The following is a 13,457-nucleotide window of genomic DNA, read 5'->3' on the forward strand; positions in this document are numbered from 1 at the left end:
GTTACAGTGGGCCTTGGGCAAGACCCATTGCTCTGCTGGCTTAAGATCTGACCAAGTGCTATACCCGCAGTGGTAGTCACAGGGGTGCCTGTGTCACCCATCCCCCACCCCCAGCTCCAGGCAACTCAGCACAGAGAGACTCCATTTGTTTGGGAGAAAGTAAAGGAAGAGAACAAGATTCTCCATCTGGTAATCCAGACAATTCTTTTGGATCTTATACAAGACCACCAAAATGGTACCTCTACAAGGCTGCAAGAACTACAGCGTTACTGGCCTTAGGGTGACCCCTAATGTGGACACAGCTTCAGTGACTAAAAAGTTAGATCACAACACCCAAGTCCCTTCAAATACCTGGAAAGCCTTCCCAAAAATGACAGGTACAAACAAGCCCAGACTGCAAAGACTACAATAAATACCTAACTCTTCAATGCCAAGACACCAACGAAAATCCATAAGCATCAAGACCATTTAGAGAAATATGACCTCATCAAATGAACTAAACAGGGAATCGGGAAAATCCGGGAAAGACAGAGATATGTGACCTTTCAGAGAGAGAACACAAAATAGCTGATTTGAGGAAACAATGAAATTCAAGATAACACAGGAGGAATTCAGACTCCAATCAGATAAATTTAATGAAGAGGCTGAAATAATTAAAATGAACAAAGCAGACATTCTGGAGTCAAAAAATGCAACTGACATACTAAAGAATGCATAAGAGTCTCTTAATAGCAAAATTGATAAAGCAAAAGAAAGAATTAGTGAGCCTGAAGATAAGCTACTTGAAAATACACAGTCACAGGAGACAAAAGAGAAAAGAATAAAAAAGAATAAAGCAGGCCTACAAGGCATAGAAAATAGCTACAAAAAAAGCAAATCTAAGAGATATCGGTCTTAAACAGGAGGTAGAGAGAAAGACTGGCGTAGAAAGTTTATTCAAAGGGATAATAACAGAGAAACCCAAATCTAAAGAAAGATACTAATATTCAAGTAGAAGGTTATAGAATATCAAGCAGATCTAACCCAAAAAAGACTACTTCAAGGCACTTAATAACTCCCAAATGTCAAGGATAAAGAAAGGATCCTAAAAGCAGCAAGAGAAAAGAAACAAGTAACATACAATGGATCTCCAATATGTCTGGCAGCAGACTTTTCAGTGGAAATCTTTCAGGCCAGGAGAAGAGTAGCATGAAATATTTAAAGTGCTCAAGGAAAAAACTTTTACCCTAGAATAATATAAATGGAAAAAATAACCTCTAAACATAAAAGAAAAATAAAAACTTTCCAGACAAACAAAAGCTGAGGGATTTTATCAACACCAAACCTGTCCTACAAGAAAGGCTAAAGGAAGTAATTAATCAGAAAGAAAAGGACATGAATGAGCAGTAAGAAATCCTCTAAAAGTACAAAACTCACTAAAAACAGTAAGTACATAGAAAAATACAGAATATTATAACAGCGTAACTGTGGTGTATAAATTACTCTTATTATAAGTAGAAAGACTAAATGTTGAAGCAACAAAAATAACTACAACAACATATCAAGACATAGTACAATAAGATATAAACAGAAACAACAAAAAGCTAAAAAGTGGACAAAGTTAAGGTGTAGAATTTTTATTAGTTTTCTTTTTGCCTGTTTCCTTCTTTGTTTATAAAAACAGTGTAAAGTTGTTATCAGCTTACAATAATGGGTTTTAAGATAGAATTTCCAAGCCTCATGGGAGCCACAAACCAAAAAACATATAACGGATAAACAAACAAACAAACAAAAAGGAAGAAACTAAACCATACCACTAGAGAAAATCACCTTCATTAAAAGGAAGATAAGAAGGAAGGAAAGAAGACGAGCCCAAAAAACAACTAGAAAACAAATAACAAAATGGCAGGAGTAGGTCCCTACTAATCAATAATAACATTCAATGTAAATGGACTAAACTCTCCAATCAAAAGACAGAGGGGCTCAATGGATTTAAAAAAATACCCAATGATCTGTTGCCTACAAGAACACACTTCACCTGTAAAAATACACATAGACTGAAAATAAAGGGATAAAAAAGGATATTCCATGCCAATGGAAACCAAAAAGAGCAGGAACAGCTATACTTATATAGGACAAAATAGATTTCAAGACAAAAACTGTAAGAAGAAACAAAGAAGGACACTATATAATGATACAGTTCAATTCTACAAGAGGATATAACAATTTAAAATATATATGCACTCAACCCTGGGAGCACCCACATATACAAAGCAAATATTGTTACAGCCAAAGAGAGAGATAGACCCCAATAAAATAATAGCTGGAGACTTCAACACTACACACAGAAAATCAACTAAGAAACATCACACTTTATCTACACTATAGACCAAATGGACCTAATACATATTTACAGAATATTTCATCCAACAGCTACAGAATACACATTTTTTTCCTCAGCATGTGGATCATCCATATGTTAGGTCACAAAACAAGTCTTAAAACATCAAAAACAACCTGAAATAATATCAAGTATCTTCTCTCACCACAGTGGAATAAAAGGAGAAACTAATAACAAGGTATTTTGGAAACTATACAAATACATAGAATTTAAACAACACATTCCTGAATGACCAGTGGGCCAATGAAGGAATTAAGAAGGAAATCAAAAATTTTATTTAAAAAATGATAATGGAAACACAACATACCAAAAAACATAAGACACAGGGAAAGCAGTACTAAGAGGAAAGCTTATAGCTATAAATGCCTATATCAAAAAAGTAGAAAAACTGCAAATAATGTAACAAGGCATCTTAAAGAATCAGAGGCTGGTCGCGGTGGCTCATGCCTGTAATGACAGCACTTTGGGAGGCTGAGGCGGGTGGATCACCTGAGGTCAGGAGTTTGAGACCAGCCTGGCCAACACAGTGAAACCCTGTCTCTACTAAAAATACAAAAATTAGCTGGGCATGGTGGCGGGCGCCTGTAATCTCAGCTACTCAGGAGGCTGAGGCGGAAGAATCATTTGAACCTGAGAGGCAGAGGTTGCAGTGAGCCGAGATTGCGCCACTGTATTCCAGCCTGGGCAACAAAACGAGACCTTGTCTCAAAAAAAAAGAAAAAAAACAAAAAAGAAGAGAAGAGAAGAATTAGAAAAGCAAGAACAAACCAAGCCCAGAATTAGTAGAAGAGAAATAAAGATCAGAGCAGAAATAAATAAACTTGAAATAAAGAAAACAATACAAAAGATCAATGAAACAAAAAACAGGTTTTTTGAAGAAAATAAACAAAACTGATAAACTTTGAGACAGACTAAGCAAAAAAGAGAGAAGACCCAAAAAAATAAAATCAGAGATGAAAATAAAGATATTACAACTGTTACAGCAGAAATTCAAAGAATCATTAGTTGCTATTATCAGCAACTATATGCCAATAAATTGGAAAACTTTAGAAGAAATGGATAAATTTCTAGACACACACAACCTACCAAGATTTAACCGTGAAGAAGTCCAAAATCTGAACAGACCAATAAAAAGTAATGAGATTGAAGCCATAATAAAAAGTCACCCAGCAAGGAAAATCCCAGGACCCGACAGCTTCACTGCTGAATTCTATCAAACATTTAAATAAGAAATAAGACAAATCCTACTCAAAATATTCTGAAAAGCAGAGAACAGAATACTTCCAAACTCATTTTACAAGGCCAGTATTACCCTGATAACAAAACCAGATAAACACACATAAAAAAATTAAACTATAAGCCAATATCACTGGTGAATACTAATGTAAAAATCCTCAACAAAACAGTAGCAAACGGAATTCAATAATAAAATGATCATCCATCATGACCAACTGGGGCTTATCTCCAGGGATGCAAGAATAGTTCAACATATACAAATTGATGTGATACATCATATCAACAGCATGAAAGACAAAACCCATATGATCGCCTGGGTGTGGTGGCTCACGTCTGTAATCCCAGCTCTCTGGAAGGCCGAGGCAGGTGGACCGCTCGAGGTCAGGAGTTCAAGACCAGTCTGGCCAACATGGTGAAACCTCGTCTCTACTAAAAATGCAAAAATTAGCTAGGCGCGGTGGCACACGCCTGTAATCCCAGCTACTCAGGAGGCTGAAGCAGGAGAATCACTTGAACCTGGAAGGCAGAGACTGCGGTGAGCCAAGATCACGCCATTGCATTCCAGTCTGGGCAACAGAGTGAGACCGTCTCAAAAAAAAAAAAAACAAAAAACAAAAAACAAAAAACAAAAAACAAAACCATATGATCATTTCAATTCATGGTAAAAAAGCATTTGACAAAATTCAACATCCCTTTATGAAAAAACACTAAAAAAACTAAGTACATAAGGAACATACCTCAAAAATAATAAAAGCCATCTATGACAGACCCATAGCTAGTATCATACTAAAGAAAGAAAAACTAAAAGGCTTTCCTCTAAGATCAAGAACATGACAAGGATGCCCACTTCTATCACTTATTCAACATAGTAGTGGAAGTCCTAGCTAGAGTAATTAGACAAGAACAAGAAATAAGGGGCATCAAAATTGGAAAGAAAAAAATCAAATTATCCTTGTTTGCAGATGATCTGATCTTAACTTGGAAAAATCTGAAAACTCCACCAGAAAACTATTAGAAATGATAAAGAAATTCTGTGAAGTGGCAGGATATAAACCCAACATACACAAATCAGTAGCATTTCTATATACCAACAGCAAACAACCTGAAAAAGAAATAAAGAAACTTACAAATTAAAAGAAAATTTTTTAAGACATCAAGAAAGTAATCCCATATACAATAGCTATAAATAAAATACTTAGGAATTAACCAAAGAAGTGAAAGATCTCTACAATGAAAACTATAAAACGATGCTGAAAGAAACTGAAGACACAAAATCATAGAATGATATTCCAGGTTCAGGGATTGGAATAATCGATATTATTAAAATGTCCATACTACCCAAAGCAATCTACAGATTCATTACAATCCGTATAGAATACCAGTGACATTCTTCACAGAAATACAAAAAACAACCCTAAAAATTTATATGGAACCACAAAAGACCCAAAATAGCCAAAGCTATACTAAGCCAAAAGAACAAAAGTGTAAGAATCACATTACCTGACTTTATACTACAGAACTATAGTAACCAAAACACTATGGTACTGGCATAAAAACACATAGATCAACACAATAGAGAACCCTGAGATAAATGCATAAATCTGCAGTGAACTCATTTTTGACAAAGTTGCCATGAATATACCCTGGGGAAAAGACAGTCTCTTCAGCAAATGGTGCTGGGGAAAACTGGATATCCATATTCAGGAGAAAAAAACTAGACCCCTATCTCTCGCCATATATAAAAATCAAGTCAAAATGGATTAAAGATTTAAATCTTAGACCTCAAACTGCAAATCTACTACAAGAAAACATTGGGGAAACTCTCCAGGACATTGGACTAGGCAAAGATTTTTTCAGTAATACCCAACAAGCAGAGGCAACAAAAGCAAAAACAGACAAATGTGATTTCATCAAGTTAAAAAGCTTCTGCACAACAAAGGACACAGTCAACAAAGTGAAGAGACAACCCACAGGATGGGAGAAAATATATGAAAACTACCCATCTGACAAGCGATTAATAACCGGAATATATACAGAACTCAAACAACTCTACAGGAAAAAAAATTTAATAATCTGATTTTAAAATGGACAAAATAATAATCATTTCTCAAAAGAAGACATACCAATGGCAAACAGGTATAGGAAAAGGTGCTCAACATCATTCATTATCAGAAAAATGCAAATCAAACTATGAGATATCTTCCCACCCCAGTTAACTTGGCTTTTATCCAAAGTCAGGGAGTAACAAATACTAGAGAGGATTTGGAGAAAAGGGAACTCTTGTACACTGCTGGTGGGAACATAAATTAGTAAAACCACTATGGAGAACAGTTCAGAGGTTCCTCAAAAAATTAAAAATAGAGCTACCATAGAATCCGGCAATCCCGGCCAGATGCAGTGGCTCACTTACATAATCCCAGCACTTTGGGAGGCCAAGGCAGGCAGATAACCTGAGGTCAAGAGTTTGAGACCAGCCTGGCCAACATGGTGAAACCCTGTCTCTACCAAAAAAATACAAAAATTAGCTGGGCGTGGTAGTGTATGCCTGTAGTCCCAGCTACTGGGGAGGCGGAGGTGGGAGAATCCCTTGAACTCAGGAGGTGGAAGTTGCAGTGAGCCGAGATCACACCACTGCACTCCAGCCTGGGTGACAGAGTGTCACCTTGTCTCCCCCCACCAAAAAAAAAAGGATCCAGCAATCCCACTCCTAGGTATATACCCAAAATAATGGAAATCAGTATATCGAAGACATATCTGCACTGTTTATTGTAGCACTGTTCACAATAGCCAAGACTTGGAGACAACCTAAGTGTCCATCAACAGATGAATGGATAATGAAAATGTGATACATATATACAATGGAATAGTATTCAGCCATAAAAGAGAAAGATCCTGTCATTTACAACAACATGGATGGAACTGGAGGTCATTAAGTGAAATAAGCTAGGCAGAGAAAGACAAACTTTGCATGTTGTCATTTATTTGTGGGATCTAAAAATAAAAATAATTGAACTCATGGAGATACAGAGTAGAAGGATGGTTACCACAGGCTGGGAAGGGTAGTGGGTGGTTGGGGTGGAAGTACTGATGGTTAACAGGTACAAATATATAGTTGGAATGAATAAGAACGAGTAATTGCTAGCACAACAGGGTGACTACCGTCAAAAATAATTAAAAATTGTATATTTTTAAATAACTAAAAGAGTATAATTGGATTTTTTGTATCACAAAGGATAAATGTTTGAGGTGATAGATATCCCATTTACCCTGATGTAATTATTATCCATTGCATGCATGTATCAAAATATCTCATGTAACCCATGAATACATAACACCTACCATGCACCCACAAAAATTAAAAGGAAAAAATCAGACATTGGAGTCAGGAGGAGGGAAGTCAGTACTGAGGAGTGTCACTGGACATGAAAGATGAAGAATGGATAGGAATTAATCAGGTGAAGAAGATAGTGCGGGTGGAGAGAGCATTGCAGGCAGACAGAAACATAGCCATCAGTCAGCAGTAAAAGCAAAAAGAGATTAGCAGAGACAATCTATGTTACTGGTTATAAAATAAATGCAAATTAAAACAAATACAAGATATCATTATTCATCTATTAAGAAAGGTTTTAATTATTATGGCAATGGTGTAGTGATCATTCAAGGATTCCTATTAGGAGTACTAATCCAACTGTTCTGGAAAATAAGTTGACAATGTTTCAAAAGTCCTAAAAAAGATCATACCTGTTGGTAAATGATTTCTCCTCTTAGGAATCTATCTTAAGCAAAAAAGTTTAAAACGCAGATATAAACTTATGTACAAAAATTTTAAATGTTGAAAAATTAGGCCAGGTGTGGTAGCTCACACCTGTAATCCCAGTGCTTTAAGAGGCCAAGGCGGGTGGATCACTTGAGGCCAGGAGTTCAAGACCCAGCCAACATGTCAAAACCCCATCTCTACAAAAAATACAAAAATTAGCCAGGCATGGTGGCACACACCTGTAATCCCAGCTACTCAGGAGGCTGAGGCACAAGAATCGCTTGAACCCAGGAGGCAGAGGCTGCAGTGAGCCAAGATTGCTCGACTGCACTTCAGCTTGGGTGACAGAGCAAGACCCTGTCTCTAAAAAAAAAAAAAGTTGAAAAATTAGAGAAAGCAATCAAATGATTAAATAAGTTATGTACAGCCATATGACAGAATATTATACAGCCAATATTATATATGCAAGATATAATAATACTTTCATAATCAGGACAAAAAAAGCCAATTAAAACATTCCATTGCCAACAACAAAAAACACTAGCAAACTGAATCCAGCACCATATAAAAAGAATTATACACCATGACAAGTGGGATTTATCCCAGGTATGCAAGGTTGGTTTAACATCTGAAAATCAAAGTAATACACTATGTTAATAGAATGGGGAAAAAAAAACATGACATGATCATCTCAATAGCTGCAGAGAAATCAAGATAGTATGTCACACTCTTTCATGACAAACACATTTAACAAACTAGAAAGAGAAGATAATTTCCTCAACTTGATAAATAGTATCCACGAAACTAACATCATACAAAATGTTGAAAAACTGGATTCCTTCACACTATGATTAGAGACAAGACAAGGATGTCAGCTCTTGCCACTTTCACTCAACATTGTACTTGAGGTCTTAACCAGGGCAACTGGATAAGCAAACAAATAAAAGGCATTCAGATTAGAAAGGAAATTATCTGTACTTGCAGATGACATGATCTTGTATATAAAAAATCCTAAAGAATTCACTAAGAACAAATTTCACTCAGCCTCAGAAATAAAATATGTACAAATACATTTAACAAAAGTGTAAAATGTATACTCTGCAAACTATAAAATATTGGTGAAATAAATAAGAGACCTAAATAAACAGCAAAACACCCCATGATCATGGATAAGACATAATATTATTAAGATGGCAGTACTTCCTAAAATTAACTATACATTCAACACAATCCCTATTAGCATCTAAGCTGACTTCTTTGTAGAAATTTATAGGAGATTCTAAGGTTGATGTTGAATTCCAAGAGATCTGGAATAGCCACACTTTCCAATTTCAACATCACTTTCAAAGCAATGGTAATGAAATAGTGCAGTATTAGCACAGCGACTGACATATAGATCAATGGAATAGAATTGAGGGTCAGGAAACAAACATGTGTCTCCATCATCAATTCCTTTTTAATAAGAGTGACAAAAGCTATTCAATAAAGAAAGAATATTCTTTTCAACAAACAGTCCTGGGACAAATGGATAACCACAGCAAAAGACTGAAGTTGAGCCTTTACCTCATATCATGCATAAAAATTAACTCAAAATGGATCAAAGACCTAAGTGCAAGGACTAAAACTATAAAACTCTTTTAAGCAAACACAGGGGTTAAAGCTTCACGACTTTTTATTTCGAAATGGTTTCTCAGCTATGACAGTAAAAGCACAAGCAACAAAAGAAAAAATAAATTGGATGTCAACAAAATAAAATATTTTTGTGCATCAGAGGACACACTCAAGAAAGCAACAGATGGCCAGGTATGGTGGCTCACACCTTAATCCCAGCACTTTGGGAGGCCAACGAGGGAGGACTGCTTGAGCCCAGGAGTTCAAGACCAGTCTGGGCAAATAGAGGGAGACCTCATCTCTACGAAAAATTAAAAATAAATAAATAAAAGAAAGTGATACAGATCACCGGAACTATTTTTTTTTTTAATGAAAGCGAAAGATAACCCACAGAATGAGAGAAAATATTTGCAAATTATATATATGATAGGGGCCTAGTATGTAGAATATATTTTTTAAAACACTTACATTTCAACAACAAAAAGATAAGCAATCCAATTCAAAAATGGGCAAAGGACCTGAATAAACATTTTTTCCAAAGAAGATAAAGAAATAGTCAACAAGTACATTAAAAGATGTTCAACATTATTAGTCATTAGAGAAATGAAAATTAAAATCATAAGATACCACTTCACAACCATTAGGATGGTTATAACAAAAACAAAAATGAAAAATAACAAGTGTTGACAAGAATGTGGAGAAACTGAAATGCTTGTATATTGCTGGTAGGACTGAAATAGTACAGGCAGTGTAGAAAACAGTTTGGTATTGCCATTTGTTTAAATAAATGAAAACCTGTGTAACAAATGTACACAACAGCACTATTCACAACAGCTGAAAGGTGAGAACAACCCTAATATCTATCAAGACCATATATTACATGTTTCCATTTATGTGACTGGTCCAGAATATATGAATCTATTAGAAACATAAAGGAGATTAGTGGTTGCTTATGTGAGGGAGTTTTGGGCTGGATAGGGGAGTAATAGTTAAAGGGTACAGAGTTTTATTTGGTAGTGATTAAAATGTTCAAAAACTGACTCTAGTGATGTTTGTACATCTCTGTGAATATATTAAAACCATTGAGTTCTACACTTTAAATGGGTGACTTGTACAGGATGTGAATTATCTCTCAATAAAACTGCTTTAGAAACCAAAAAGTTTTAATTTATCCAACAATTTCAACAACAAAGACTGCTGTATTAGGAATTTTTCTTAAGTTGATATTAGCTGCTCTTGTCACCAAAAAAAACTATGTGAGATGATAGATATGTTCATCTGCTTCACTACAGTAGCCATTTTACTATCTATATGTATCCCATAACACCATGTTGTAAACCTCAAATATAAACAATACAATTTTATTTTGAAAAAGACTATACATATATATGGATAAGGACAAATAGACATTGCAAAAAAATTTTGGTATGTTAGAGTTGTGAGACTGGGTAGTTTTGTTTCTTTTGTTGCTACAATGTTTGTATGGTATGTTTAAATCAGTATTTTTAAAATTACGACACAGAAATATTTGTAGCTCACCTTTATAAATAAGGGGTTTATCTTTATCTTCTGTCTTCTCCCTACTAGCTAATTCAAGAAAATCTTCAATCAAGTCCAGAGATATGAGGGACTGGCTGAAAACAAGGCTAAAAAAACAGATTAGTGTTTATGGATTAGAAGATTCCTAGTAAAGATATCACTTCTTCCTAAATCGATCTACAAATTTAACACAATTATAACAAAAATCCCAGCAGGATTTTTTTGTAGAAATTACAAGGTGATTGTAAAATGTATATGAGAATGCCACCTCAGAGGAGGGAAGACAATTCTGAAAAAGAAAAACAAAGTTGGAGGGCTGACTCTTCATGATTTCATTACTTACAAAGTTACAGTAACCAAGACAGTGTAGTAAAGGGACAGGCACAGATCAATAGAACAGAATAGAGTCCAGATAGAGAGCCACATAGGATAATTAATTGTAGGGCCCAGGCATTTCAATGGTAAAAGGATAGTCTTTTAACCAATGGTCTTGGTAGCCGGGCGCAGTGGCTCACGCCTGTAATCCCAGCATTTTGGGAGACCGAGACGGGCGGATCACGCGGTCAGGAGATCGAGACCATCCTGGCTAACACGGTGAAATTCCGTCTCTACTAAAAATACAAAAAAAATAAGCTGGGCACTGTGGTGGGCGCCTGTAGTCCCAGCTACTCGGGAGGCTGAGGTAGGAGAATGGCGTGAACCCAGGAGGCGGAGCTTGCAGTGAGTGGAGATCGCACCACTGCACTCCAGCTTGGGTGACAGAGCGAGACTCTGTCTCAAAAAAAAAAAAAAAAAAAAAACCTACACAATGGTCTTAGCGAAACTGAACATCCACATGACAAAAACAATGGTCTTAGCAAAACTGAACATCCACATGAAAAAAAGTGAACTTCAACCTAAACTGCATACTTTATGCAAAAAATAACTTAAAATGGAGCATAAATCTAACTGTAAAAACTGTAAGAACAGAATGTTTAGAAGAACACAGAAGAAAATCTTCATAACATGGGTTAGGTAAAAAATTATTTACACATGACACAAAGTATGATTGTTTTAAAAGTTGATAAATTAGACTTCATCAAAATTTAAAACTTCTGCTCTATAAAACACACTGTTTTAGAGAATGTAAAAAGTTTCCCTATTACAAGTATTTCAGTAATTTAAAATTACATGCATTCTATAACACTTTGTCATTACATTTCAAGTATGTCTGCAAATTCCTGATTCTCTGCCCTAGTAATTTTCTAACTCCTTTTTAGCCATGAAAACTATTTGGTCACATCAAGTTTTGTGTAGAGTTCAAATAAAATAAATTATAAAAGCAAGCTGTTTTAGGCATTACGGGAGAAGGAGGAAAAATGTTACTGTTCCCTTACCCTCTCCTTTTGGTCACCAATTTGCAGGGGCTCTGAGAAATAGTTCTAAAATGACTATTCTGGTCTAACCCACTGGACAGAATTTATAACATACTTACACACTAGAAAAGAAATAAAATCTAGAAAGAGAATATAAGAGGTCTTCTATTGTCCTTTATATATGCAAACAAAGTAGATCAGTATATAAGAAACAATATACCTGTGGCAAGTATGCTTTAAGTTTTATTTTTATTCTAAAAGCTATACTATAGGAGAAAAAGGTACTTATGACTCCTGAAGATCCTTCAACATTCCCTGCTACATATCTTCAGATTTAGTAGAACTGAAAACAATTGAAGCTATGAAACGGCGGTTGGAGTTAACCACTTAAGTGTTTTTTATTGTATGACTTCCTGAGCTCCACACTGTTGGAGTCTACTATCTCCCAGTTAACTACTTCTAGAATGTTGGTAAGAAAATGAATTGACTCCTGGTGCTCAGCTCAAATGACCAAGGCCTATGCTTTGACCCCTCAGTAGTTTATCTTTCCCAAAATCAAAAACATAATTGAATCAATTCTTTCTGTGCTACAAATTAAGTTCTTGAAAGTTCCCATAAGTGAAAAACTTAAAGTCTTAGAAATACTAATTATTAAATTGGAATTAATCTGCAATCTGGGTTACTATACTGGAAAGAGGTTGATTTTAGTCAGTTAGCAATTAAGGCTGGTTCTGGGAACCACTGAACTCAGAGAAGTCTTACAGTAGAAAAGGAAAAAAGTTGTTAGGATTAAATGTCTATACTAATGGTTCTCTCTATTAACCTTTTCCAGTTGCAGACAACATGAAGAACTCTTTTGTTTGAGACCATATTTTGAGATTTTTTTTAAACATTAAAGATTATTTTATTTTAGCCTTATTTAAAATTTTTATTAAAAGCATCTCAAGCTAGGCGTGGTGGCTCACACCTGTAATCCCAGCATTTTGGGAGGCTGAGGCGGGTGGATCACCTGAGGTCAGGAGTTCAAGACCAGCTGGGCCAACGTGGTGAAACCCCCTCTCTATTAAAAAAACAAAATTAGCTGGGCGTGGTGGTGTGTGCCTGTAATCCCAGCTACTCAGGAGGCAAGGCTGGAGAATCACTTGAACCCAGGAAGTGGAGGTGATTTTAGTGAGCTGAGATTGCGCCGCTGCACTCCAGCCTGGGTGACAAGAGCAAAACTCCGTCTCAAAAAAAAAAAAAAAAAAGCATCTCAGATACCTTTTAAAAATCGTTTATAATCAGATGTTGGGACCTAGCAGCCTAGACAGTAAGTCTTGTTCAAAATTTTAAAAATATGTTTTTGGAGGCCGGGCGTGGTGTCTCACGCCTGTAATCCCAGCACTTTGGGAGGCTGAGGCAGGCAGATTACCTGAGGTCAGGAGTTTGAGACCAGCCTGACCAACATGGAGAAACCCCATCTCTACTAAAAATACAAAATTAGCTGGGCGTGGTGGTGCGTGCCTGGAATCCCAGCTACTCAGGAGGCTCAGGCAGGAGAATCACTTGAACCTGGGAGGCGGAGGTTGCGATGAGCCGA

At 36.0% G+C, this 13,457-nt stretch overlaps 1 protein-coding gene across 1 annotated transcript in view; it reads right to left on the reverse strand.

Moving 5' to 3' along the window:
• Nucleotides 1-13,457, reverse strand: part of ATRX (ATRX chromatin remodeler) — a gene marked incomplete at its 5' end in the record, with an annotated part of 213,219 nt that overhangs the window by 71,338 nt on the left and 128,424 nt on the right. The window contains 1 exon segment of the mRNA NM_001009018.1: nt 10,524-10,630. Coding sequence (NP_001009018.1) covers nt 10,524-10,630 — 107 coding nt within the window.

This window comes from Pan troglodytes, chromosome X (genome assembly GCF_028858775.2).
Source record: "Pan troglodytes isolate AG18354 chromosome X, NHGRI_mPanTro3-v2.0_pri, whole genome shotgun sequence".
Classification (NCBI taxonomy): domain Eukaryota; kingdom Metazoa; phylum Chordata; class Mammalia; order Primates; family Hominidae; genus Pan; species Pan troglodytes.